Source organism: Manis javanica, chromosome 6 (genome assembly GCF_040802235.1).
Source record: "Manis javanica isolate MJ-LG chromosome 6, MJ_LKY, whole genome shotgun sequence".
Classification (NCBI taxonomy): domain Eukaryota; kingdom Metazoa; phylum Chordata; class Mammalia; order Pholidota; family Manidae; genus Manis; species Manis javanica.
Window position 1 is genome coordinate 128,185,868 of NC_133161.1, and position 26,600 is coordinate 128,212,467.

General features: G+C 37.3%; 2 protein-coding genes across 2 annotated transcripts; one reads left to right on the forward strand and one right to left on the reverse strand.

Moving 5' to 3' along the window:
• Positions 1-11,676: 11,676 nt before the first annotated feature.
• LOC140850281 (olfactory receptor 4P4-like) lies at positions 11,677-12,615 on the forward strand. Its single transcript, XM_073240018.1, has one exon. It carries the CDS (start codon positions 11,677-11,679, stop codon positions 12,613-12,615), a length of 939 nt encoding a protein of 312 aa, XP_073096119.1.
• Positions 12,616-17,517: 4,902 nt separating this feature from the next.
• Positions 17,518-18,453, reverse strand: LOC140850186 (olfactory receptor 4S2-like). Its single transcript, XM_073239954.1, has one exon. It carries the CDS (start codon positions 18,451-18,453, stop codon positions 17,518-17,520), a length of 936 nt encoding a protein of 311 aa, XP_073096055.1.
• Between the last annotated feature and the right edge of the window lie 8,147 nt (positions 18,454-26,600).

Consider the following 26,600-nt stretch of genomic DNA (forward strand, 5'->3'; position numbering starts at 1 on the left):
AGAGTTCTGGTGAGAATCAAACATTACCAAAACTCCCCCATCTGGCAGGAGATTGGAGCAAGCCAGGAGTCTGAAAAGACTGCTCCTATTCCCTTAGTTCCCCACTTAGTGAATGTACATCTCCCTTTACATAGGAAGCTCCATAGAGTGTCCTCAAGTGAGTCCTACTGGGTCTTCCCGAGCTCAACCATTAGATGTGTACTTTTTTTTTCTCTATATGACTCTTTTCCAATAAATTTCTAAAGCTCAGTTCTTTTTGTGTCCATTCTTTAATTCTTTCTCAAGACAAGACCAAGAACCCATCTCTGTTAGCAGTACTACTGAGCAGAAAATATATAAGTATCTCTTTGATCCTTCCCCCAAAGGGCCTGTACCACCAGGGCAAACTGTGTAATATGTGGGTAAACCTGTGCCATGATGTGCATAAAATTTCAGTATTTCCAGAATCTCTCACTGGGCCTTAGTCCATCTCCATTCCAATAGATGTTTACAAGGGGGTGGAGAGAGGTGTTAGGCATGTATTGTGTATTTTCCTTTATTCTTGTCCCCTCTGCAACAAAGAATTGAAGGCCTAGACAGAATAGTGAAACAGGGTAAAAGTTTTATTTAAAGTTACTTAAAGAGAGAAAAAGTATAGGTGACCTCAGGGAGGGAAGCCACCTTGTAAGGTTTAAGTTTTGTTGAAAAAAAGTCTATGCACTTAGAAAGGGTGGCTGATCTCAGAGAGAGGTGTGTGCTTAAAGATATGGAAAAAGTCAAAGTTATGCACTCACAAAGTGTGGGCAACATCAGAGAGAGGAGCACCCTGAAAGGCTGGGGGTTCCCCCTTTGGAGAATTTTTCAGGAATGTGACAAAGCGCTGGGGGTGCAGACTTGTTAAGTGGTTTCAGGATGTTTATCTTTGATTTGATGAGACATTAAGTTTCTTATCAGTCCTCAGGGTAATTCTGCAAAATTAGTTTAACACACGAAATTTACTGCTCTGGTTCCCTCCCAGGATAGTAGCGTTCTGGTCTGGGAGCGTATCAGTCAAGACCGCCTGCCCTGCCTCGAAGATGGGCTGAGTTATTGTCTGTTTGGTAATGAGAATGTTAAGTTACTTCTTAACTTCTTGGGTTTTAAAATGCAATTTTAGCTTTAAGAGGAATCTTCCTGTCTTTATAATTCTGTTTATAGCTGGGCCTTTTAGCAGGCCAAAGTAAATCTTACAATGGTATGATCTAATTGACACAATGAAGACGTAGTCTGTGCTTAGATATTTCTCCTTATCTGGGAAATATTCAAACATCCCAGGCCAAGTTGCTCCTGGCTTTTTGAGCTTTAACTGATTAATTCACTAGTTCTGAGTATTTTCTGGCTTTCCTGTTTTAACTGGTTAACTCTTAGTACTTTCTGGTGGGATTTACTGACCTATTCTCCTTCCACCCTGCTCATAACTTTTTTCCTGCCTAACAGAAGTAGTCCATCTCCACATCAATAGGGGTGGCAGAAGAGGTGAGATTGTGCTTTGGACTGGAGAGGTTTATTGGGTGCCTCCCAGCAAGGATGGTGGAGATGTGGGCCAGCAGGATAACATGAATGGAGCCAGGATTCATCAAGCAATAAAAGACCTCTTTTTCCTTCAACTGATTTCAGTTTCACTGTTTTGTGGTTTATTTACCCTGTGCTGGGAACATATTTTTCCCCTGGAGTTACACCTCGCATAATTGGCAGGATCTCTGGACCTGAAATCTATCTTCATAGGTGGTGTGATGCTTGGGCAAGCTGCCTCTAGAGATGGTGGCGAGATACCCAGAACCCTCCCTGTGGATAGTGGGGAGCCCCGAGTTGCTGCTGCAGTGGGGAACCACCATGTTGATGGTGTGGCCTCACCCAGGGAGCCCCCATCCATGTGTCTTCCATTCGCGGAGCCTCTAGTGGTGAACTGACCTAGGGTAAAGTGCCTCCTAGACATATGGGCCCTTGCATAGAAATGGGGATGGGTGGAGACACTGGAAGCTGTGGAGTTAACCCTCCTTGAGGTAGAAGACTGCTTAGAGGCCCTGAGTGGTTGTGTGGCAGTTGGAATTGTGGGTTTTTTATTTCTCAAGATACTGGAAAGGGTTACCAAGGAAAGGGTCTGTTGGAGGAGCTGGGTGATGAGCTATAGGATGCCTTTAAGAAAGAGAGACAGCTATTGGGATCTGAGGTTGCTTTGCTGAAGGACATGTTAGCAGGGAGGGAGGAGGCAGCAGGAGAGTCGTGCTGCAGGAGGTCACAGGGGAGAGGAAGGAAGGAGTGGGGACCTCAGGCCTGGACATGGTTATTAAATTTTTACAATTGTATTTGATATACTTGAATTATTTGTGTATGTGTGTCTCTGTGGGCCTGGACTACATAGGAAAAACAATTTGTTCTAAAAGCGCTCGGCTATTTTAAAGAAAACTATCACAAAATCTATTACCTTTATTCTAGTATTCCTTGCTAGAGCTCAGGTAAATTGATAACAAATACTGAAGATACATTTAAACTTATCTTGGGTAATAAATCAAGCTTAATAGATAGTAAACCCAGAAGGTAAGTAGTTATTGTGATTGTTTCAGATTTCTATTGCTGCATATCAAGTCACCATAAAGTTAATACCCTAAAAAACAACCACTTGTAATCTCAGTGTGCTTCCTGCCAGGAGTTTGAGTGGCTGGTTTCTGTCACTGATAAGGCTAACATCGAGGATCCACTGGGCTGAGCTCCCAGGTATTTCTGGGGAAGAGTTTCTTCCAGGTTCCCATTCAGGTTGTTAGCAGAATTCAGTTCCTTGTGATTACAGGACTGAGGCCTTAATTTCCTTGCTGCCGCTCACAGACTAATAAGAAATTTAATGTCTCTTCAAAGATAAACATTTTGGGACCACCTAGCAGGTGTAAGTCCCTAGCCCTTTGTCTCTCAACTGCCTGTAAAACCCCTAGACAGCGAACCACCCTGGTTCTCCCCTCCTGGCATGAGCCGGAGCTCCTTCCTCTCGCTCTCTCTAAATGAAAGCCACTGCCTTCCGCTCACATCATGCTCTCTCAGGAACTGAACGTCCTTGCGTGTGGCCCCTGGGTGTTCAAAGACAGGGATGGTGCATTTAAGTCTTCTTCTACTTTGAATCTCTCTACTTACTCATCTGTTCATAACCAGAAAAAATAATTCTCTGTCTTTAAAGAGTTTATGGAATTAGGCAGGGTCTATACATATAAAGGTCAACTGTTTGGTAATATTAATTATATTTTGAAATCCCTTTTCACACATAATTCAACCTAGGTGTGTTATATTATCACATTTACACTCCCAGAGGATATCGAAGGAAACCTTGAGGGGAATTTTGAAATTATGTCTGCCACAGTGATAATGGAGTTTGGAAAAATCATAGCTTTAACACAGGAATCAGAGAATTTAAGACTCAATATTTCTAAAATGGGAATAATTCTACCCCTTCTATTAAATATGCTACCTTTGCACCCTCCTTCAAAATGTTATCTGTGAGAAAACATGACATTCCCTTAGGCATGGAAAAGAGTCTTGGGGGAAACAGAAGTGACATTTTGTATTAATTTAAACAGTCACTGGATCCAATTAAATATATGATGATCATCAAATATCTTACAAATCACTTTAATATAACAAGTTATCTACATGGATGAACATATAAATTCCATGATTGGGGCCCTAAGTGGGAAACTGAAATTCCAATTTCACATAGTTTTGTATTGTGAGCTATTGTTTTATTTTATCCTTATATATCATGTATTTCAGCCTGAAGATTGTAATCTGAATACTTTGTCTTTTTAATATTTCCAAGTTCTCTTCACTAACTTTCTTGGAAATTGCTTCAATGTTTCTGATAACAACAAATATAATAGCAACAACACTAATTATAACACTAATAGAGAATACATATTACCTATGTATGGTAAATATTCATTCTTACTATAGTTTTAGGTGAAGAATCTGAATTCCAGTGAAATAACATCTTACCCACAGTCACATAGCTGGTTAAAGGCACATCTAGGATTCAAACTCAGATATCCTGGCTTCACCATCTTAGGTGGTAAACATTAAATCATCCTGGACCTCTGGTAAATGCATCTCACATAAAATAGCCTCTTTTTCTTTTGAATACTTAGGATGTATATCTAATTATTTTGGCTCTGTTGCTGTGTTGCAGCTTTTAGTCACCTTCCTCTTACCATTCACACCCATGTGCTCACTCACACACACAGCTTGAGGATAACCATTCCTCCTTGTAGTTCTTTCTGACATCAAAAGCATAGAAACTAAGTTGTTTAGGCAGTGAAATAAAACTTTCAGTAATTCAAGAAAAATCTGAAGTAATTCCTTTAAATTGTATGTTACTTTTCCATCATTAAATATTAAACTGAAGATTATCTTAATAATTTATTTTGTTATTGCTATTAAAGTTCTACTATGAGTGGACTAACAATTTGGAGAAAAATGTATAGCTTGAAACTTAACTGCATGATTAAAAATATAAACATGATTTTGAAATATTCAGGACATTATCTTAATATCTCATTATAAAGTTAAAATCCAGATACATTTATTAGGTGCTTACTATTTGTAAAGTGTTAGTAAAGCATCTTAGCCAGGGTTAAATTCTAACATTAGTTACCAGCTTGGTAGCCTTGTCACATGACCTCTTTGTGCCTCTGTGGAAATATTAATAGGATCATCTTATGTAAGTTTTTTATGTGCCTTACATGTGAACATCCTTTTAAAGTCCTTACCACGATTACTAGCACAATGTAATGACTGTTTCCAATTATTTATATTATTCTTTCTACCATTAAAATTTAAATTATTAGATACAAGAGTTCTCCCCTCCTGGCATGAGCCGGAGCTCCTTCCTCTCGCTCTCTCTAAATGAAAGCCACTGCCTTCCGCGAATAAGAACCCTGGCATCATTGGGAGTCTAATGGGATGACCTGGGGCATGAAATTTGGTTGTAGGACAAGTAACATAATGAGGATACACTTTTTGGAAATGAAGAAATTTAAATTTGGACTGATTATGTAAGAAAAAACTGAATACTTTCAATATTAACAAATAATTTGCTTTGATAATGGAAGCAGAGAAAGACTCAATAAATATAATGAATGTTATAGTTTATTCCCTGTGTAGAAAGTAATAAGGCTACTTGTAAAACATTTTGGTCACTCACCATAAAACCTACATTTGATATTTAGCATCATTTATTTGAAGCAATCTAAAAGAATCTATTTTTAAAAGGACAGTTGAAAAACCAAAGCAATAGTAAATTAAAATCACCACAGTTGATTTTTACTAGCCTTGCCAAGAGTTGGCAGAGGGATTGCCAGACGCATTGCACCAGTCCCTCCAGTGCCTTTATATATTCTTCCTCTTTTCGTGCAGCTTCTCCAAGGGACACGAACGCCGTGCGTTGTGGGAACTGGACCCCGCTGCTCCTGAGTGCATGGAACGGTGAAAGGACAAGCCAGGAAGGTTCAGGTGCATTTGACGTTTCCCCTGCAGTGCTGGGATATAATTCCCATTCCCATTCCGGGTATGCATAAAGTAAGCTCTTACGATCTTTTTATTTTAGACACAATTTGAAAGCTAGAAACAAAGCATGAGATTTCTGTCCTTTATTTTTTCCCCTAAGAGATTTATTGATTACTTTGTAGAACAGATTTTTTTTTCATTTGTTGTCGTGAGTTCCAGAAGACAAAGACATCCCTTCAAATACTGATTGGATTTGACTATTAATAAGTGAGGTTTTTTTTCCTTTTTCCTTCTTTTTTCTTCCTTTCTTGTTTTTGCATGCTGGGTGTATGTAAGTTCATCTCTTTAAATAGCTGTGTAACCATTTATCCTCACCTCTCTGTTTTCTAAGGTAATTATTTTTTCCGTGAACATGTATTCTAAAAATGTATCTGCTTGGTGACTATTTATTTCTCTTAGGACTTTTACAGCTTCAATTCATGTCACAATTTGGCATTTTAATAGTTTACAGAAACTTTGAAGATGTCTATTCCAATAGGAAATGGAAAAGGTGAATGCTACATTGAAATCCTGGTTTCAAACTAGGGTTTGCTAGATGCTACGCTAGTTCAGGAGGCTAAGAGAAATTGTGGAATGCTTTGTACTCTACTTTGCATAGAAAAATAATGATTGAAAAAACTATAAAAATTCAAAAAAATCAAATAATTGAATAAGGCAAACAAACAGAATAAAGATAGGAAAATGGTGGAAATTAATAATTTTGATAAATGATTTATTTAATTGGTTGATTTATTAAAATTTAGTTATTTGCAACTAAGAAGAACCCATAAAAATACGATTCCTCACATTCTTAAGGATATGAATGCCTACAGAATTTGAGGGGCTTTTTCCTAAGTCACGTGTCAGAGAATGGCGATCAGGATCAGAACCTCCTTCCTTGCCATATTGCATCAAAGGTGTGTCATACTTTGCGATGATTCCTAATGTTTGAAATGAATATGGGTTAGTACAGAAGGAAACATTAGTGGATACAGTTGGAAAAGTTCAAATTATATAATTAATGGCTATTTCCTTTACAAAGCCAGATGATACACATATTATTAAAATTAAAAGAAAACTACAAAATGACCTAAGTAAAAAATGAATAAATAAAATAATTCTTTTCCTTAAATATAGGATATTAAAAAAATTTAAAAAAATAAGTAAATAATTATTTTCCTTAAATAGAAGATTCAATTACTCCCAATTATAAAAATGAGATTTTCCTTTGTAGTGTAGGAGATCTTTACAAATAAATTTGTACCTTGATTTCAGTTTTCCAAACTGTGAAATGGGAAATCTTATTTTCTGCCCTATGTCCTGGTATTAGTTTGGGATTTTCAGTAGTGGTTAGTTGTAAAAATAGTCTGTAACTTCTGTAGAAATCTGTATTTGGTGGCATGTTAGACTCACTGAAGAAAATTTATTACTCGAGTCCTTCTTATAGATGGGAAAACATTTATACAGTAAAAATCATTTTAAATTAACAGTGAAAGAGTTCATATTTGGTTAATTCTTATAATGTATGAGATGCAATATCTGTACCTAAATGTTTTATATGGATCTTTTGATTTGATTCTCACAGGTACTTTAAGGGCTAGATATTATTATCACTATTGTAACAATGAAAACCCCAAGGCTCAGAGAGCATGTAACTTATCTAAGGTTATTCAGCTGTTAAGTAGTAGGCATTTATTGGAACCCATTTAGACCCAAGGCTCAGAGAGCATGTAACTTATCTAAGATTATTCAGCTGTTAAGTAGTGGGCATTTATTGGAACCCACTTAGTCTCATTCAAGCAATCTCACCGCCCACCCACCCCCCATGAGAATCTGTTTCTCTTTTGGATAAAAAAGCCAATTTTATTTTAGTCAGTCTTGTTTCCTAAGAAATATTTTCTGTGAGACAAAACTAGGATGATCCTTACCATCAGGGTCTGAGTTATTTTTCTTTTTCCTCTTTCTACCCGTTTTTAGAAGGCAGGGTGACATTAGTGTCCTGATATCCCTTCAGGATGCTGTCCCGTGTAGATTTTCTTAATGAATTTTTGCAGCAGAAATGATGATTTCAGGGAATTAGAAGTTTTAAATCTGGTTGCATTTTATTAAGTCCATGCATGCACGTCAGAAGCTGTGAACCTTGCTGTAGCACACCCTGACTACTTGGCATCCTCTGTTACGAATTTGTTTACTTCCATTAGAACTAAATAAGAGCTAGTAGTGTTAGCTCAGCAAAGCAATGAGCCATGAAAAAGAGCAAATTATGAACTTCAGTTCTCAGAAATAGCAGCTGCTAGATTTATCAGATCACCTTGGAATTTATTTAAATCTATTCAGGATTGTAAAAGTGTAACTAGATGTTGTATGTTGATGTGAAACCAAATCCAGATATGGGTATAAAAAGAGATGCAGTTATTGGGATAAATGTAGATGCAGATACAAATGTGTCTCCTGTGTCCTTCTGTCAAATAGCAACCTGTGGAGTAATGGGGGAAGACAGAATGTTATCTGTCTACTAATGCTTACTTTTATATGACAGTTGACGGCACACAGTGCTTGGGGAATAGCATCTGTGCATGCATTTTTCCAAATGTAGTAACTGAGGAAACAGTGTGGTAACTAGTGAAGACCAAGTTATCTGAGTTTACTGAATTTCACTAAAGGATCATGGTTTATTTTTATTTTGTTTAACTTCATTCAGTATGTATTGTGTTCTTCTTAAACCATATTATAAAATAATGTTTTTAAATTAATTATTTAAGTATGGAATACTGAAATATAACCTCTTTAATAAAGAAATCAAAATATTGTATAGATCTAAAATTCCCTTTGACCATCACTCCCTTTATTTCTGAGAGGTAAATCTTTCCTTCCTCACCTTTTCCTATGAATTTACAAACACACAAGTTCTCATAGAAACCACATGGTGTTCTGTGGGTGTTATTTTTTTAAACATTTAAGTTTCACTTTATTATTTTTTGCTCAAATATATGCCCTAGTGTCTTATGGATACAACATTTAAGTTTCTCTTTTGTTCCATAATAAGAACATACCACACCTTATTTTCATTCTATTGTAGGTATTTAGATCACTTCTATTTTCCATATTTGAATCTATCTGCAATGCATATCCTTTTGAATACTTTCTGGGGTAGTTTTGCTGGGACACTCATTTAATTTTATATGGACAGCCATTTAGATTTTTGATGTTAAATTTATTTTTATGACATTGATGAATGGAAATAGTATTTCATTATTTAATTTGCACTTCCATGATTCTAATGATGTTGAATATTTTTTCCTTTTTTAAAATTGAAGTATAGTTGAAATATAATCTGATATCAGTTTGAAGTATACAACACACTAGTTTAAAAAATTACCCATATTCTTATATACTCACCCCAACTAGTGCACTTACTATCTGTCCAACATAGGAAGATGTTACAGAATCATTGGCTGTATTCTCCATGATGTACTATGAAATTGAGTATTTTTACATATGCTTTTGACCAGTTGTAATTTCCTTTCTGTGTATTACCTACTCAAGTGTTTTGCTGTTAAAAAATTGTGTTACTTATCTGTATATTACTGATCTATAGGATTTATAAACATTTACTTCCATATTGCCACTTTTTAAAATATTTGGTTCATATGGAATTTGTCAAACAGAAATTTTAAGTGTATACTTTTTATTTGCTTTTTGTAAACTGTTCCTATTTTAGATATAAACTGAATCATTTCTCAAATACTTTTTCTAGTTTTTCTTGATACACTTGTATCTTTCAACTATCTGGAATATAATTTTTTGTGCCTTGTAATGGGTATTTCTTTTCTTCCAGATGAAGATTCAAAGTCAGTTACCAGAAAGTACACTATTTCACATCAATTTAAATTTTCAGCTTAAACACAGAATAAATTCCAATATACTCATGTGTTTATTTACTGACTATCCTCAAGGCCAGTAACCTCTTTTTTCCATCAACTCCTTAATTTCCAAAATTTTGCTGTGCTTTTTTCAGTCTGTCTGATGGGCTTAATTTTATTTCATTTTTTTGATTTTATTATTAAAGTATAGTTGATATATGTATAATATTATATGTGCTTCAAGTGTACAGCACAGTGATTTGACAGTTACATACATTATTCAGTCCTCACCCCAATTAGTTACTATTTGTCATCATAGAAAGATGTTACAGAACCATTGACTATATTCTCTATGCTGTACTTTATCCCCACTGACTAATTTATATTATGACTGAGATTTTGTGCTTTATCACCCTCACCTATTTCACCCACCAGACCCAACCCTTCCTCCGTCGTAACCACTCTTACTTCACAGTGTCTGAGTCCACTGCTGTTTGGTTTATTTTGTTTTCTTTTCTTTTAGATTTCACATACAAGTGAAACCATAAGGTATTTGTCTTATCCAGGTGGTGTATTTCACTTGGCATAATACACTTCAATTCTGAAAATGGATGTCTCTCCTCTTTGTTCTTCCTTTTAAACAGGTGGCTTATTTACTCTGAATATGAACTGTTTCTGAAATTTGAAATCAGTTTTTTGGATTTCATGAGAACTTTGGTCAGAATTTTCATTTTAATTTTTGAATGTTTTGATTAATTTGGTAAGAATTGACATCTGTCTTATATTGCTTCTCTTTAACTATAAACATGGTATATATTTTTACTTGTTTCAATCCTTTTATGTTTTTTAGTACAATTCTAACGTCAATGAGGGAACTCTATTTTAAGAACAGAATAAGAAACTAATCATCAAAGTACCTTTAACACTTCCTTTTAATTAAATCACACCATAGCTCAGAACCACTGAAATTGACATTGTGTTTGTGTGACAGAGGTATTTCCAGAGATTTTGCAAGATATTAGACTACAGGTGGGTGTTAACTTGAAGTTCATGGATGGAACTCAAATCAAAAGTTCACGAACTCCCTAAAATCCTATAGATATATGCCAAATGGGTGTTTTTCTAAGACTATTTCATAAGAACTCACATGAAATAAAGGTCATTGGTCAATTGCTATTATAACACTTCACAACCAGGCTGCCAAATTTTATCAGGGTGTAGGGTTTATTTTTTTATAAAACTGAGCCTTGTATTTAGAAGTTTTGTGATACGTTTTAGATCAGGTTGCCAAAAAGAAGTAAAAGATATAGTGTTAATATTTTGCACAGAAGAAACATGTTATTTTTAACTAAAATATTCCAGGATATGAGCCCATGAGCAAATGGTGAGCCTGGTAGGAAAGAAAGTGGTGCAATTCAAAGAGATACAAGGCGCTGACACAGAGCAAGTGAGAAAGAATTTGTAGGTGCAGTTTGGTACTTCAAGGGTGCAGTCCTAAAAGAAAGTTCCAGAAAATGTGATTAAAGGGCAAAAATGAGGGAAAATCCTGGGTTAGACTGGAGAGTGAACTGGGAAATAACATCAATTCCAGGAAACCATAAATGTCCCAGAAGCCCATACAACGGAGCAACCCTTTCCCCAATAATCTGACTGGTGCTCTTTCTCTCCACTAGTTTAAAAAAAATGTTCATGACAAGGTTCTGAAGCCACTTTATGAAATTGTCAACCAGAGGTCCGGTATTTAAAATTGCCAGCTCACTGAAGCCTGATGACATTATGGGACTTTGGAGGATTCAGCACAGATTTAGTCACTGGGAAGGACTGAGAATAATACTGATCTCCCTGGCCTTGGAGAACAGAGAAATGCACTGCTGCTTTATACAAGCCAAGAATCAAAAATCACTCCAAAGTGTAATACTGAAATTGCATCTCAAAATTAACCTGAAACACAACGTTTAACCTTTTAAGTTTTTGTCCTGTTGCACGTGGTATGTCTGAGGCTTTGGGATTGATCAAACTTCCAATTAGCTGGTGTTAAATGTGCTATTTTTCTAACTATATGACTTCTTTAATGAATTGTACTCTTCTTGTGGGTAGAAAGTGTACATACTCGGTACACTGCTGTACCCTTAGCACTAATTATAGTGATTGTATCATAAACAATAATTATCTTTAGTGAATAAACAAGTAACCTTAAAAAAACAACAATTTTAAAAAGTTCATGTTTCAGGTATACTAACTGCCACTTCTAAATGGTCAAGCCGCAGAAGCAATGGGACATGAGAACATCACAGAATTTATCCTCCTGGGACTCTCTAGAGATGAGGATGTGGAGGTTGCCTGCTTTGTGCTTTTCTCACTTTGCTATATTGCAATTCTCTCAGGAAACCTGCCCATTCTTTTCACCATCACGGGCAGCCTCCTCAGGGAGCAGCCCATGTACATTTTCCTCAGCTGCCTGTCCTTCATAGATGTCTGTTTCACCTCCACGGTGGCCCCCAAACTCATCACAGACTCGCTGGCTCAGAGGAAGACCATCTCCTACAACAGCTGCATGGCCCAGATGTTTTATGCCCACTTTTTTGGTGCCGCGGAGATCTTCATCTTGGTGGCCGTGGCCTACGACCACTATGCAGCCATCTGTAGACCCCTCCGCTATACGGCCATCATGAGCAGACAGGTGTGCTATGCCCTTGTGGTGGCCTCCATTCATGTATTGGTCATCACAGTGCTGCCCTTCTGTGGCCCCAATCAGATAGACCACTATTGCTGTGACGTATACCCCTTGCTGAAGCTGGCCTGCACCGACACTAGCCTTCTGGTTATTGCGATCATTGCCACAACGGGGATGCTGTCCATTTTGACTTTTGTTGCCTTGGTGATTTCCTACATCATCATCCTGTCCACCCTGAGGACCCGCTCGTCCGAGGGCCGCCGCAAAGCCCTCTCTACCTGCGGGACTCACGTCACTGTCGTGTTCATGTTCTTCCTGCCCCTCATCTTCACCTATGTTCCCATGGCTCATTCTGTCAGTAATGACAAGGTGTTTTCCCTATTTTACACCATGATTGCCCCCATGTTCAACCCTCTCATCTACACACTGAGAAACATAGACATGAAGAATGCCATGAGGAGAGTGTGGTGCCGACACAGACTGAAGGGAAATGAACCATTGGTGGTCCAGCCCTTTGCTGGATCTGTTCTATCCTGAGAAACATCAATGCGAACAATAAAGCCAGTGCGGGGGAAATGTGTTGTCATCCAAGGTTGCAAGCCTTGAAGAGGGAAGCTCTCTCAGCCGTGCTTTTCCTGTTATGCTACTGCCCTGAGGCTGAAGCCAAGGGGAGGGGACCAGACAACCTGCAGGTCCCTTCCAGCTCTGACCTTCTGCCACTTAGTTCTGGCATTCTGGAACATTCTATACTTCATGATCACAGGCAGAGTGGGTATTAAAGCACTTTTATCAGAGGATATTGTAAAGACTGCATAGCTGTGCAATTGTACTCTGCTTTAGGACATAGATACCTTGACTGAGACACATCTCCAGATAAAAAGAGGTGCTAAGCCCTCTATTTTCCGGAGGTATCCATTGCAGTTAAAAAATACAGCAATGCAAAAATTTACAAGTGTTGTTGTCAATTTTAACACTTTCACTAACAAATCATGCTTCTAAAATAATGCAGCACATGCTGTTAGACTGTCCACACTATACTTAGAGAAACCGTTATGAAGTATTCTTAGTAACCTATTGGTGGTACAGTCCAGGAATTAGAGGTTTCAGATTGGTTGATGAACACCCATTTCAAATTCTATAAATGTAATTCAACGACTGTACTTATAATGTCATTTTAAATTCTTCATGAGTATACAAACTGATGCTTTTTGTAAATAGGTAACCTAGAAAATATTCCACCCTATGAAAGGACCTGAGCTCACAAAAACATACAGCTGAATATATGGGTGTTCTGGCTGCATTTAATTAATACTCAAAGCACTTTATGCTAAAGGCATATTTTGAGGTTTTCTTCCACCATTCAAACTAAAAACTGGTTCATAGGCTGGGATCATCTTTGGTACATTGAGGAGTTCCCTTATTTGTACAAGAATACTTAAGTAAAAGGACACCTGAGAACTGAGGCCTAGAGAGAGTTTACACCAACCTTTCACATATGAGACCCAGAGATCTGACATTTTTCTGGTGCTCCATCCTCTTGACCACACCACTAAGAAATTGAAATGCATGCACTTCGAGTATTACTGGTGACAAGAATCTAAGTTTTAAGGTGGGCAGTGCATTTACAGAAATTAGCCAAGGTTGATGAAGGTTTCAGCAGTATTTTTTCTCTTCCAAAATGACCCTAACAGTGTACTGCCTAGAAGATTAAGGAACTTAGAACCTAAGCAGAGGCAGGAAAATAATAAAGTACACTGAAAGCAATATAAGAAAGATGATAGCAGATCAAGTCATGGCTGTGTTTGATGTTGGAGTGGTGGCAAATACCTCCTGGTAGGATTGTCCACTTCTGGAAGATGAAATTGAACAGGAATGTCTAGAGCTGCTTAGGCTGATGTCTAATTGTGCTGTTACTGCTGTGTATGTAAGCCACATTTTTTGATAATGAATTAAATGTGCTTATTGTGTCATGTTTACTATGTGGTTTCCCCCAAAAGAAGATAGGTCTTTCAGAAGTCTCTTTGAACATGCCTCAAATTTATCTTCTGTAAACTCTCTTCTTATAATTTATCAACAAAGGAGGGGTAAAAAGAATCCTCCCAGGCATGGGTAACATTCTGCCCCTCCCTTCCTATGTGTTCTCCATAGACAAAGTAGCAGGAGACAGGCTGGCTGCATAGTTAGGTATTGATGCTTTGACATTGGTGTGTATAATGAAGGTTATATGCTGTCTCTCATGTCCCCTCTCTCTAGCTTGGCCTTTTACACTCTTCCACTCCAAGTAATGTGCACTAAAGGTATGAGAAGTTTTTTCAATTTAAGAATGTGCCTCAACAAGGAAGGCAGTACATCTTAATATGCTCATGGACAGTGACTGTAATGGTGTATGTGGTGTGAACTTGATAGTGAGGGGAATCTAGTAACCATAATATTACTCATCTGATTTTATATTAATTATAACAAAACAAAAATAATTAAAACTAAAAAGAAAAAAGAAATCATGAGAAAAAAAGAATATGCCTCAGAATCCACAATTCTGCAACTTGACTTTGCTGTTCTTGGGTCAGCCAGATTAATAGTGCCATGTAACAAGCCATCATACCTCTTGGGGCTCATACAATAAGCATTTAATTCTCACTTGTGTGTCCATGGGCAGCTGGTGTCAGCCTATATACATTGGGCTTGACTGGTCTTAATTCCAAACCTCAGGGTGGGCTCAGAAATATGCCATGTAGCTGTTATTATTCTCGTGTATAAAGTAGCAGTGTTATCTTAGTCTTTGCTGAAATCGTAGTGTTTGACCAAAGATTGACTGTTATGCAAGCTCAGCATCATCTCTCTCTCGCTCTACATTGTGGATTGAGTTTTTACACTAAAATGTAAACAATATTTTGATGATCTGAATCAAGTGATGAAGTTACACCATAGCTCATAATGAAAGAGAACCAACTGGTCCCCATGAAAGAAGTGGACACACCAGGACACTATAAAACTGAGGGGTTCCCACACAGGTCCCATAAAAATAATGAAGTTCTGGAGACTCTGACAGGTGGTAAATGTTTTAATCTCCTGGATATGCCTAAATGAAAAAAGGCGGCGTATGAAGGATTGTGGAAGCTATCTTTATATATTCAATTGAGCAGTGCATGGTAGCATGTATGAAATATGTAATTGCTACTCAAGGGACAAAAGGAAAAGCATCAGTTAGAATTAAGAGACATTGTTTCCACATTGAATTAAATTAATTCATTCATCTGCAAGTGAGGAGGGTTGCCATTTATTTTCATCCACGAAGCTCTAATCAAAGTCACATCTTCCATCTTGTAACTGCGAGGTAGTAAAAGTAAAAAATGATAAAACTACATGGATGTCAGCCGATTTGGTGATCTCACACCTGTGACATGAGGTGGTGCTGTTGACAGAGTGACAACAGACTTATGTCCTGAACTGAGTGAATTTTGACTTCTCCCGATAGATACTTGGTCACCTCCCGCCAAGGAACCAGAAGGAGGTTCCCTATTGCTCTGACTGGGATTGTTCTGAGGCGCTTTGTGAACAGGAATATGTTTACACAGTCCCTGGAGGAACCTTGGGTACTACTTCATATATTCCACTTCTTGCTCTTTGAGATGAATGAACCTGTCAGCTTTTACCTTCTTAGGGACTGCAGACCATCAGTATCACTAATATCCCTCGATAGTCAAGACTTTAATGCAAAGACATAAAAGAAAGTGTATTGTGGAGAATGATTATCAAGTGGGTAACATTCATCTATTCCATTATTTTATAAATCCAGGTCAGGGTGCCTTTCCTCTGTGTCGCTTAGCAGAACAGATGGGGCTGTACATCAGAGGGAGGGCTCTGTAGGTTTCATGGACTCATAGGCCCCTTGCACTCCATGAACATCAAGTATCTGGTCCCAGTGCTCCCAGATTTGAGTTCCCTGATGTGCCACTGCTGGTATAAAAATTATCAGAGGAACCTGTTAAAAACACAGAGATTTCTATACCTTTAACTCTGCCCTTCTGGATCAGAAAATCTCAGAATAGATACTGTTCTGCTTCAAAAATCCTTCACGATAAGATAAATTTGAGCAGCACTGACACAGTCATCATTTTATGACTGAGCAAGTGCAGCCCCATAGAGATCCAGGGTGTGTCGAAGCTGGATCAATAAACAAATATTTGTGTGATTCCAGGGCTAGGGTTTCTTAATTATAACTTGTAGTCCAGATGTCTTGCTGTCTTTGATGTTTATCTTTTATATGACCTCATTAAAGTCAATATCAAAGGTCTTTCTTTTAAAGCACTAACTATATGCTGTCCTTAACATAATTTGTGTATATAAACAGACACATTCCATAGCCATAAACACATCCCAGGGATAGGCAGTAACTTGAATAATCAGATTGTGGTAAAGACAATGAAGCAATAGCAGAGAGATGATCAGGGATGTGTTTATTTGTTAAAGGAAGAAAAGCCCAGCTTGCTGGATGTCAATGATGAATGTATCTTTAGTTTAAGTGTCATTTCACATAGGAAAGACATATTTGCTTGTTTGGAATAAGTGTCTCTGGAATCCACAGCTGGAAATCAGGTTACATTAGTAAAAGAAGCAAATGGCCTCACTGTATTGAGTTAAGCTCATTAGGGGAAATACATTTTCCCTACCATACATTCCAGCTAATTGTGCTTATCTTGTAGATTGACTCAGAGTGACCTATTCATCATGGATGTCTTTGTTTTCATTCATTTTCTTTAGTTTTTTCTAGTAGTCATTTACACTAGTCAGGACTGCTGCCTACAGACTGCAAGGAGAGATTAGACTCAGCAGGAGCACATTAGTGGGATGCTAGAGTTAAAGTGGGCATTTTAGAGGTAATCCTTCTCCTAATCCCTATGTTTTTTATTTAAAAAGAAAAGAATAAATCCCAGAGAAAAGAAAAGCTTTTCCCAAGAGGATGAGAACAGGTCATCTGTTTTTCTAAGCCTGTGATTTTTCTCTTTCACATCCTGCACTCACCTTCTTGCCATTCCAACCTACTGGGCTCAGTTTTCACTGTGTTTTGGAAGACTGACATCAGAATGTTTTAACCCCAAGAGCTGTTATATTCCCAGTATGCTTTTTCTGTTCACACAATATATATGTATTGAATGCAACTATGATCATGCTGAATTTCTGAGTTGAATATGATTTTTGTGTCCTAGATATGTCAGAAAATTTTCTGAATGTGAAACGTTAGAACCAGTATAATCAATTATTATTACATATACATTTTAAAATAAATAATTATAATTAGATACATAATACCTTCTTTCTGTAGAATGTGTTATTCTTTTGTGTGTTCCTCCAAGGAAATCCTGTATGGTTGCTATTACTCTCTTCATTGTACAGATGAGGACATTTAAGAGCATCCAGCTTAAATTGTTACTTTTACAACTATTTTCCATTAGCCTCCCAGAAAACCTTCCTGTCCCACAGTTTCTTCATTGCATTCTTTACTTCTGCGTTTCTCAGTGTATAAATCAGGGGATTTAACATGGGGGTGATAATTGTGTAAAATACAGCCACCATCTTATCTTCTTTAAAGGTAGTATCAGGGCGCATATACATGAAAGTACAGGGACCATAGAAGATGATGACCACAGCGACGTGGGATCCGCAGGTGGAGAGAGCTTTGCGCCTGCCTTCTGCTGACTGCTTTCTCAAGGACACCAGGATGATGGTGTAGGAGATCAGCAGGATAACAAAGCTCCCCAGGGCGATGGTACCACTGTTGGCTGTCACAACAGCGCCCACAAGGTATGTGTCTGTGCAGGCAAGTTTCAGCACAGGGTGCACATCACAAAAGTAGTGATCGATCTCTCTGGGCCCACAGAAGGGCAGCTGGACTACCAGAGCCACCTGGACAGCAGAGTGTAGGAACCCACCTACCCAGATCCCCAGCAACATCTTAGTGCATCTGTCACGGTCCATGATGGCCGTGTAGTGCAGGGGTTTACAGATAGCCACATAACGATCATAGGCCATTACAGTAAGGATGAAGATCTCAGTGCCCCCAAAGAAATGAGCCCCAAAGAGCTGCAACATGCACCCCACATAAGAGATAGTTTTTCTCTTGGCTAGTAGGTCAACAATCATCTTAGGAGCTATGAATGAAGAGTAACAAATATCCACAAAAGACAAGTAGCTGAGAAAGAAATACATTGGAGACTTGTGAAGGCCACCCACATACACTGTCAGAATGATGAGGAGGTTTCCCAGGAGAATGATTGTGTAGAAGAAAGAAAACACCACAAAACAAACTTCTTCAGCCACTGGGTTCTGAGAAAGACCCAAGAAAATAAATTCAGTTACATTGTTTATTTTTTCCATAGAATTAGCAGCCCAAGGTTCCAGGAGTCGATTTGATAATCTGAAAGAAAAACATAACAAGGACCAGCAACATTTACTTCTAACTCAAAACACATACATGCTCACAATAGCTGAAAATGGAATCTGGGTGCTTACAGACGCTTGGCATGCATACGTGTCATAGTCCATTTGTTCACTTGAGATGAGGAAACAAAGACCAGAGAGAGAAAGCAAACTCTGTATGTCACACAACTAAGCAAGAGTCTCGCTTCCCTCACCTTTTACTGAGGTTTTCTCTTCTGTTTGTTCTAAAATTTACCAGTTCCTGTTCTGTTTAAGGCATTTTGCCCAATTTTGAAACAACTTGTATTTTTGGTAACATAGTAACAATGAATTATCTTTTAGGAAAAATGTGTCCTATTTTTGACACGGAAGTGTAAATGTGCCCACATTTTTCCTTCTGAATATTCCCTGAGTGTTCAAGCTCTTAGTCAGGAGGTGGTGTCATGTTGTAGAGAGAGGACCAAAATTACACAAATTTGATTCTGAGATAATGGTGCTGGATAAATCCTTTTATGTCACAGGTTGTCTGTTATCCCATTTGTGAAATGAGAAAGTTTCAATTTCCCTGTTATATTAATAGTTATTTTGAATATGATATTTAAAGAGCTGTGTCAGCCTGGAATATGCAAAAACACTGACAAGAAGGCAGAGATTAAAATATATATATATAAAGCAATAAGAGAAATCTGGGGACACATCAAGACCTGTTTGATTCAAATGGAGGGGAAATGAAATCTCTGGTATATTCTCCATCTTCAAACTCAATGCTGAGGATGCTCCAATAAATACATTTACTTGGTATTAAATTTTTTTATTGTTAACTGAAAAACAGAAAAAGAAGGCAAGCCAAAAAAAAGAATAAAAGGAAAGACTCTGTCCCTCATCTCACCATTCCTTCATTCATCCTTTTAATCTTCTAAGTCATGGTGGTTTATATTAGTTGTTTCACTTAGGGTGCACTCAAATTCCTGAAGGAAGTTGTCAGTGAAAAGTAGTTTACATTGGCTAAAGAAGAAGACAATTTTTAATTTAAATGGAGAAATCTTCAGTGGTGAAATTTAATAAGGCATTAGATGTGTATGGAATAAATTTGATTCCAGTGCTTTACAGGTTATTCCTCAAACCATGCCACAGACATAAATGATTCCTTGAATCATATAGGTTAGGATAGAATTACACAGTATCGTAAGTAATGATGAGAAATTTCATTCATCTAAGGTCACATCCCCTCCAGATCTGTCAAGTTTAGTGCTTAGAACTCCTACTGAACCTTTGCTGTTCTCTGTCCCTTTGCTCTTCACTGTGGACTCTCCAGGTTTTGGGAAACCACAGGGCTGGGTTTCCCCAGGTCTATATATTACAGTTGAAATAGTAGGCAATGCAGGTGTTCCTTCTCTTATACAGTACAAAATAGGATACTAACAATAGTCATAACAGTAGTAGAAATAACTCAAATTTGTCCTGAAGCACATCCTTGTTTTTCTTGTTCATTCTCTTTGTTTTTTATTTCTGAATGTTGAAAAGATTACTGTTCTCCACTGTATGAACTCTTCAATTTAAGAAAGCCCAGTCATAGCAGTTTTTGACAACTGTGAATTATGTTGCTTGGTTCTCATCTAGAATAAACTAAGCATTGAAATATTAGCTTGGAAACTGTGCCTCCATTGTCCACACCGTAAACCCTAGAGGAACCCTTATTTCTCCTTGAATCAATTCCTTCATCCACTTTCTCAGCATTTAAATGTGATAATGCCCCAAATTCTTTTGAAATTACTGATATTTTCTTATTCCCATTCATGCTACCCCATCTCATGATCATACATAGATGCATATTATTTCTTATCATCTCAATAATTCTATTCTCCCCTTCTTTCTGAGAATGGTATCTTGGAATTATATCACAAGCATTCAAAATATTGTAATTTGATTGAATTCCCTTTCTCTACAAACCTTTCACATAAATATTAGGAGAACAAAAATCTCACCAGTTTTGTCCAGGGCTGGGATTTTGCTTTATTTTCCTATTTCCTCTGCTCATGTGGGTAGAGCTTTCCAAAATAAAGTAGACTGATGCCTTAGGAATTGCTTTTTGAATAATTAGTACCAGAGAAACCCTGGCATCCCAAACTCAAAGGCTGGTACAAGTCAAGTCTTTGTTGTTCCTGATTCTGTCTCTTGACTACTGAAAACTGCCATTTCACAGTGTCTTTGGCAACAAATGCTCTTTTATTTACTTCTTATTAGGTCTATTTAAAGAGAATGATGCAAAATATTAATGACCTTGGGGAAACCCTTTCTCTCAAAGTCTCCCTGCATTATAGGAATGACATCAGAGAACTAACAATGAGCTGTAACTTCCAGATATCTTTTAAATTAAAAATAAGTTTTCTAATTCTCTTTGCTTGTTAAATTTAAAACCCATTAGGACTTTGGGGAAAAGATGGTAGAGTAGGAAGGCAACCACGTCCCATATACACACCAAAGAAATACACCTAACCTAGAAAATGACCTTAAGTCTTTAAACAGACCATCTACACTTGATGAAGAAGAGAAGACCACAAAGAGAACAGCAGTATGGTGAACAGTTTGGATCCAAGTCCTTCCCCCATCCTAGCCCATGAACTGGAGGGGGAAGAATGGAGCATGGAGGGGGCACACCTGGCCCTGGAGATCTACCCTGGGAACACGAATACAGAATGCATTGAGCTTTGGTGGTTAATCAGGCTGGACACCAGGGAGAGCTGGAATACTTTGGGAGGCTGAGACACCTATAATTTGTGGGAGACAGTCAAGCTCCATCAGTCCCACTGAGATGCAACAAAGAGGTGGCAATTTGAAAGATTTACCAGCAGCAAGAAGGGTGGCAGAGGCACGGGGGTTGGAGGGAGTTCTCTCCAGAGGAGAAAGGGCAGGTATGCTTTGCCAGCCTTCCCTTAGGGCAACTGTCAGGCAGTCATGGAAGCTTGCCCCAAATGCTCCACCACCCTCACTGCTGGCTCAGCCCTGAAGGACTTCATTGTACCCACCTTCCCTCCTGATATACTTGACCAAACAGCCATCAGACTTTCCTGCCTGGCAGACAGAGAGGGAAGCTTGCCCAGCTTTCAGAGCCCTCTCTCAGACAAACTGGGGAGGCACCAGCTCCAAACACTCCTACACCCTCACTGGTGGCACAGCCTCATGCTGTACTCCCCTGTGCTCCTGCCCCACCTATACCACAAGGCTAGCAGTTCAAAGAGGCACAGGGCAGCCACACCCACAACAATCCCAGAAGCACTAAAGCTTGGCTCATGAAAGGCTAACTGAGGCAAGCTGTCAGCTTCTGTTTACAGAATTCAGCCACTTCCAGCACACAGGCAGACAGGTGGCTCTCCCACAGTCCACCAACATTAACTGTGCTCCACTGCAAAGGAAACCAGGAGCTGGAGAGCAGAGTCCTGAGCTTCTGGGCACCACAGGACGCCATCATCATAAATCTGTTACTCTCTAGGCAAAGAGATCTACCTAACACAAAGAAAGAAACATGGAAATGCAGACAAAATGAGGAAACAAAGGAATATGCTTCAAACAGAAGAACAGAAGAAGACAGCAGAAAGAGAGCTAAGTGAAACCGAGATCACCAATCTTTCTTGAAGAAGATTTCAAAGTAAGTCATAAATTTGCTCACTGATCTGCAGAATAGAATGGATGATCTCAGGGATAACTTTGACAAAGAGAAGATTTGAAAATGAACTACTCAGAGCAGAAAAACACAGTAACTATATGAAAAATACAATTGAGGGAATGAATAATAGATTGCTACAAGGAAAGGGGAAAATCAATGAGATGGAAATTAGAGAACAGGAAAACAGCTATTCCAAGGAACAGAGAGAAATAAGAAACTCTAGGAATGAAAGAATGCTAAGAGCTGTGTGACCACCACAAATGAAACAATATTCACGTGATAAGGATATCAGAGGGAGAAGAGAGGGACAAAGATGTACAAAGTCTCATTGAAGAAATAATAGCTGAAAACTTCCCCAGTCTGGGGAGGGAAATAGACACCAAGTTCCTGGAGTTCAGAGAGCCCCAACAAAAGGAACCCCAGGAAAACAACACCAAGGTACAAAATAACAAAAATGGCAAAGATTAAAGATAAGGATCAAGTACAAAAAGCAGCGAAAGAGAGGCAGGCAGTTATCCATAAGGTTATCAACAGATTTCTCAGCAGAAAATTTACAGGCCAGAAGGGAAGGTCATGAAATATTTAATGTATTGCAGCAGAAGAACCTTCAACCAAGATGCCCTGTACCCAGGAAGGTTATCATTCACAACTGAAGGGCAGATTAAAAGTTTCCCACAAAAATTAAAGATAAAAGAATTCACTAACACTAAACTGGCCTTACAGGATATGTTAAAAGGACTTCTGTAGATGGAAATGTTCTTAAGCCTAAGTATTTTTTATAACTGAAAATGAACTTACAGTCAAGGTAGTAGACCAATTACTTACTAAACAAGTATCTAGTTAAAAAACAAAAGTAGTAAAGCAAACAATACACAAAATCAGACAAGGGATACACAAAAAATACAAATTAAGACATCTAATGAAATGTGAAGGAAGAAGAAAAATAAAGAACTTTTAGATTGTATTTGAAATAGAGTAACCATCAACTTAATATAGAGAGTTATATATTTAGGAACTGTGTATGAACCTTATGGTAACCACAACCCTAAAGCCTATAATAGATCCACACACAAAAAAATCATAATATTAAATAAACCATCAAATCACAAGAGAAGAGTATATGAGAGGAAAAATGGAACAAAGGGGAACTAAAAAACCCAAAATAAAACAATTAATGAAGTGGCAATAAATACATACCTAACAACAAGTACCTTAAATGTAAATGGACTGAATGCACCAATCAAAAGACACAGGGTGGTAGAATGGATAAAGAAACAAGGCCCATCTATATAATTCTACAAGAGACTCATTTCAAACCTAAGAACATACGTAGAATGAAAATAAACAGATGGAAAAGATATTTTATGCAGGTAATAGAGAGAAAAAAACAAGAAGAACAGTACTTACATCAGACAAAGTAGACCTCAAAACAAAGAAAATGCAAGTGGCAAAGAAAGACATTACACAAAGATAAAGTAATCAACACAACAGGGGATATAACAATTATAAACATGCATGCAACTAAAATAATAGAACCTAAATATGTAAAACAAACACTACCAGAACTAAAGGGAGAAATAGTTTGCAATTCACTCATATTTGGGGAGTTTAATGCACCCCTTACATTAATACACAGATAATTCATACAGAAAATATATAAGGAACCAGAGGCCCTGAACTACAGAATAGATAAGATGGATTTAACAGATATATACAGAACATCCCAACCAAAAGAAGCAGGTTACACATTTTCCTCAAGTGTACATAAAACATTTTCTGGAATACATCACATACTAGACCACAAAAAGAGCCTTAATAAATTAAAAAAGATTGAAATTGTATCAAGAAACTTCTCAGACCACAAAAGTATAAACTAGAAATAAATTACATGAAGAAAACAACAATAAAAAACCCACCACACATGGAAACCAAACATTCTTCTAAATAATCAATGGATCAATGAACAAGTCAAAACAGAAATCAAGCAACACATGGAAACAAATGAAAACAAGAATATAACAGTCCAAAAGTTATGGGATTCCACAAAAGCAGTTATAAGAACAAAGTACATAGCAAACAGGCCTCCCTCAAAAAACAACAATCTCAAAATGTCTAAACTCATAATTAAGGAAAATAGAAAACAAAGAACAAATGAAACCAAAATTAATAGAAGGAAGGATGTAATAAAGATCAGAGCATAAATAAATAAAAAAAGAGAAGAATAAAGCAATAGAAAAAAATTAGTGAAACAAAGAGCTGGTTCTTCGAGAAGATCAAATAGAAAAACCCCTAGCCAGACTTATCAAGAAAAAAAGATAAGATTTAAACAACATCAGAAATGAAAAAGGAATTGTCTCAATAAATACCACAGAAATACAAAGAGTTATTACAAAATTCTATGAAAATTTTTATGCCAATAAATTGGACAACCTGGAAGAAATAGAAAAATTCCTAGAAACATACAGCTGCCAAGACTGATCCAGGAGAAACAGAAAATCTGAACAAATCAGCAATAAGGAAATTGAACTGGTAATCAAAAATCTCCCAACAAAATTTCCAGGATCAGAAGGCTTCACAGCTGAATTTTACCAAATATTTAAAGAAGAGCTAACCCATCATTCTTAAAGGATGCTGAAATGTTAAAAAGGAGGGAGTACTCCCAAACTCATTCTATGAGGTCAGCATCACTCTAATACTGAAACCAGATAACAGCAATAAAATAAAATTGTAGACCAATACCTCTGATTAATATATATGTAAATATCCCTTACCAAAATATAAGCAAACTGAATTAAAAAAATACATCAAAAGGGTCAACTATCATGACCAAGTTGGATTTATTCCAGGAATGCAAGGATGGTACAATATTCATAAATCAATATGATACACTGCATTAACAAAAAGAAGGATAAAAAACATATGATCAGCTCAGTAGATGTTGAAAATGCATTTGATAAAATTCAACATCCATTTGTGATATAAACTCTCAATATAATTGGCATAGAGAGTATGTACGTCAGCACAATAAAGACCATATATGACAAGCCAACATCTAACATCATACTTAATGGTGAAAAGTTGAAAGCTTTTCCTCTAAGATCAGAAATAAGAAAAGGATGTCCACTCTCACCACTTTTACTCAATGTAATACTGGAGGTCCTAGCCATGTCAGTCAGACAACACAAAAAGATAAAAGTTATCTGAATTGCTAAGAAGTTAAACTGTCACTACTTTCAGATGACATGATATTATACATAGAAAAACCTAAAAACTCCACCAATAAAATGGTTAGAACTAATGAATGGATTCAGCAAAGTTTGAGGATACAAAACTAATACAGAGAAACCTGTTGTAATCCTATATACTAACTACCAACTAGCAGAAAGAGAAATCAGGAAGACAATTCCTTTACCAAGTGCATCAAAAAGAATTAAATACCTAGGAATAAACCTAACCAATGAAGTGAAAAACCTATCTTCTGAAAACTATAAGACACTCATGAAAGAAATTAAAGAAGACAAAAATAAGTGGAAATCTATCCCATGCTTACGGATAGGAAGAATTAATATTGTAAAAATGGCCATCCTGCCCAAGACAATATACAGATTCAATGCAATCCCTATCAAAATTCCAACAGCATTTTTCAATGAACTGGAACAAATAGCTCTAAAATTCACACAGAACCACAAAGATCCTGAATAGCCAAAACAATCTTGAGAAAGAACAAAGCCAGGGGATTACAGTCCCTGACTGAGCTCTATTACAAAACTACAGTAATAAAAACAATATTCTGCGGGCACAAGAAGAGACCCATAGATCAATGGAACAGAATAGAGAGCCCAGATATAAACCCACACATATATTTTCAGTTAATACATGATAAAGGAGCCATGAATATACAGCGGGGAAAAGACAGACCCTTCAACAACTGGTGTTGGAAAAATTGAACAGCTACATGCAAGAAAATGAAACTGGTTTACTTCCAAACTCCATACACAAAAGTAAATTCAAAATGGATCAAAGACATGAATGTAAGTCATGAAACCATAAAACTCTTAGAAGAAAGCATAGGCAAAATTCTCTTAAAACATAAATATGAGCAAGATTTTCCTGGACACATCTCCTTGGGCAAGGGCAACAAAATAAAAAAATGAACAAGTGGGACTACATTGAGCTAAAAAGCTTCTGTACAGCAAAGGACATCATTAGTCGAACAAAAAGGCAACCTACAGTATGGGAGAATATATTTATCTCCCATATGGGAGAAAAGATTTATCCGATAAAGGGTTAACATCCAAAATATATAAAGAGCTCATGTGACTCAACACCAAAAAACAAATAATCATATTAAAAAATGTGCAGAGGAGAGTGGAGCCAGGATGGTGGCGTGAGTAGAGCACTGGAAATCTCCTCCCCAAAACACATAGATCTATGAAAATAT

Excerpts from the sequence above, each read along its gene's own strand:
- LOC140850186 (XM_073239954.1), bottom strand. The coding sequence starts at position 18,453 with ATGGAAAAAATAAACAATGTAACTGAATTTATTTTCTTGGGTCTTTCT.
- LOC140850281 (XM_073240018.1), top strand. The coding sequence starts at position 11,677 with ATGGGACATGAGAACATCACAGAATTTATCCTCCTGGGACTCTCTAGA.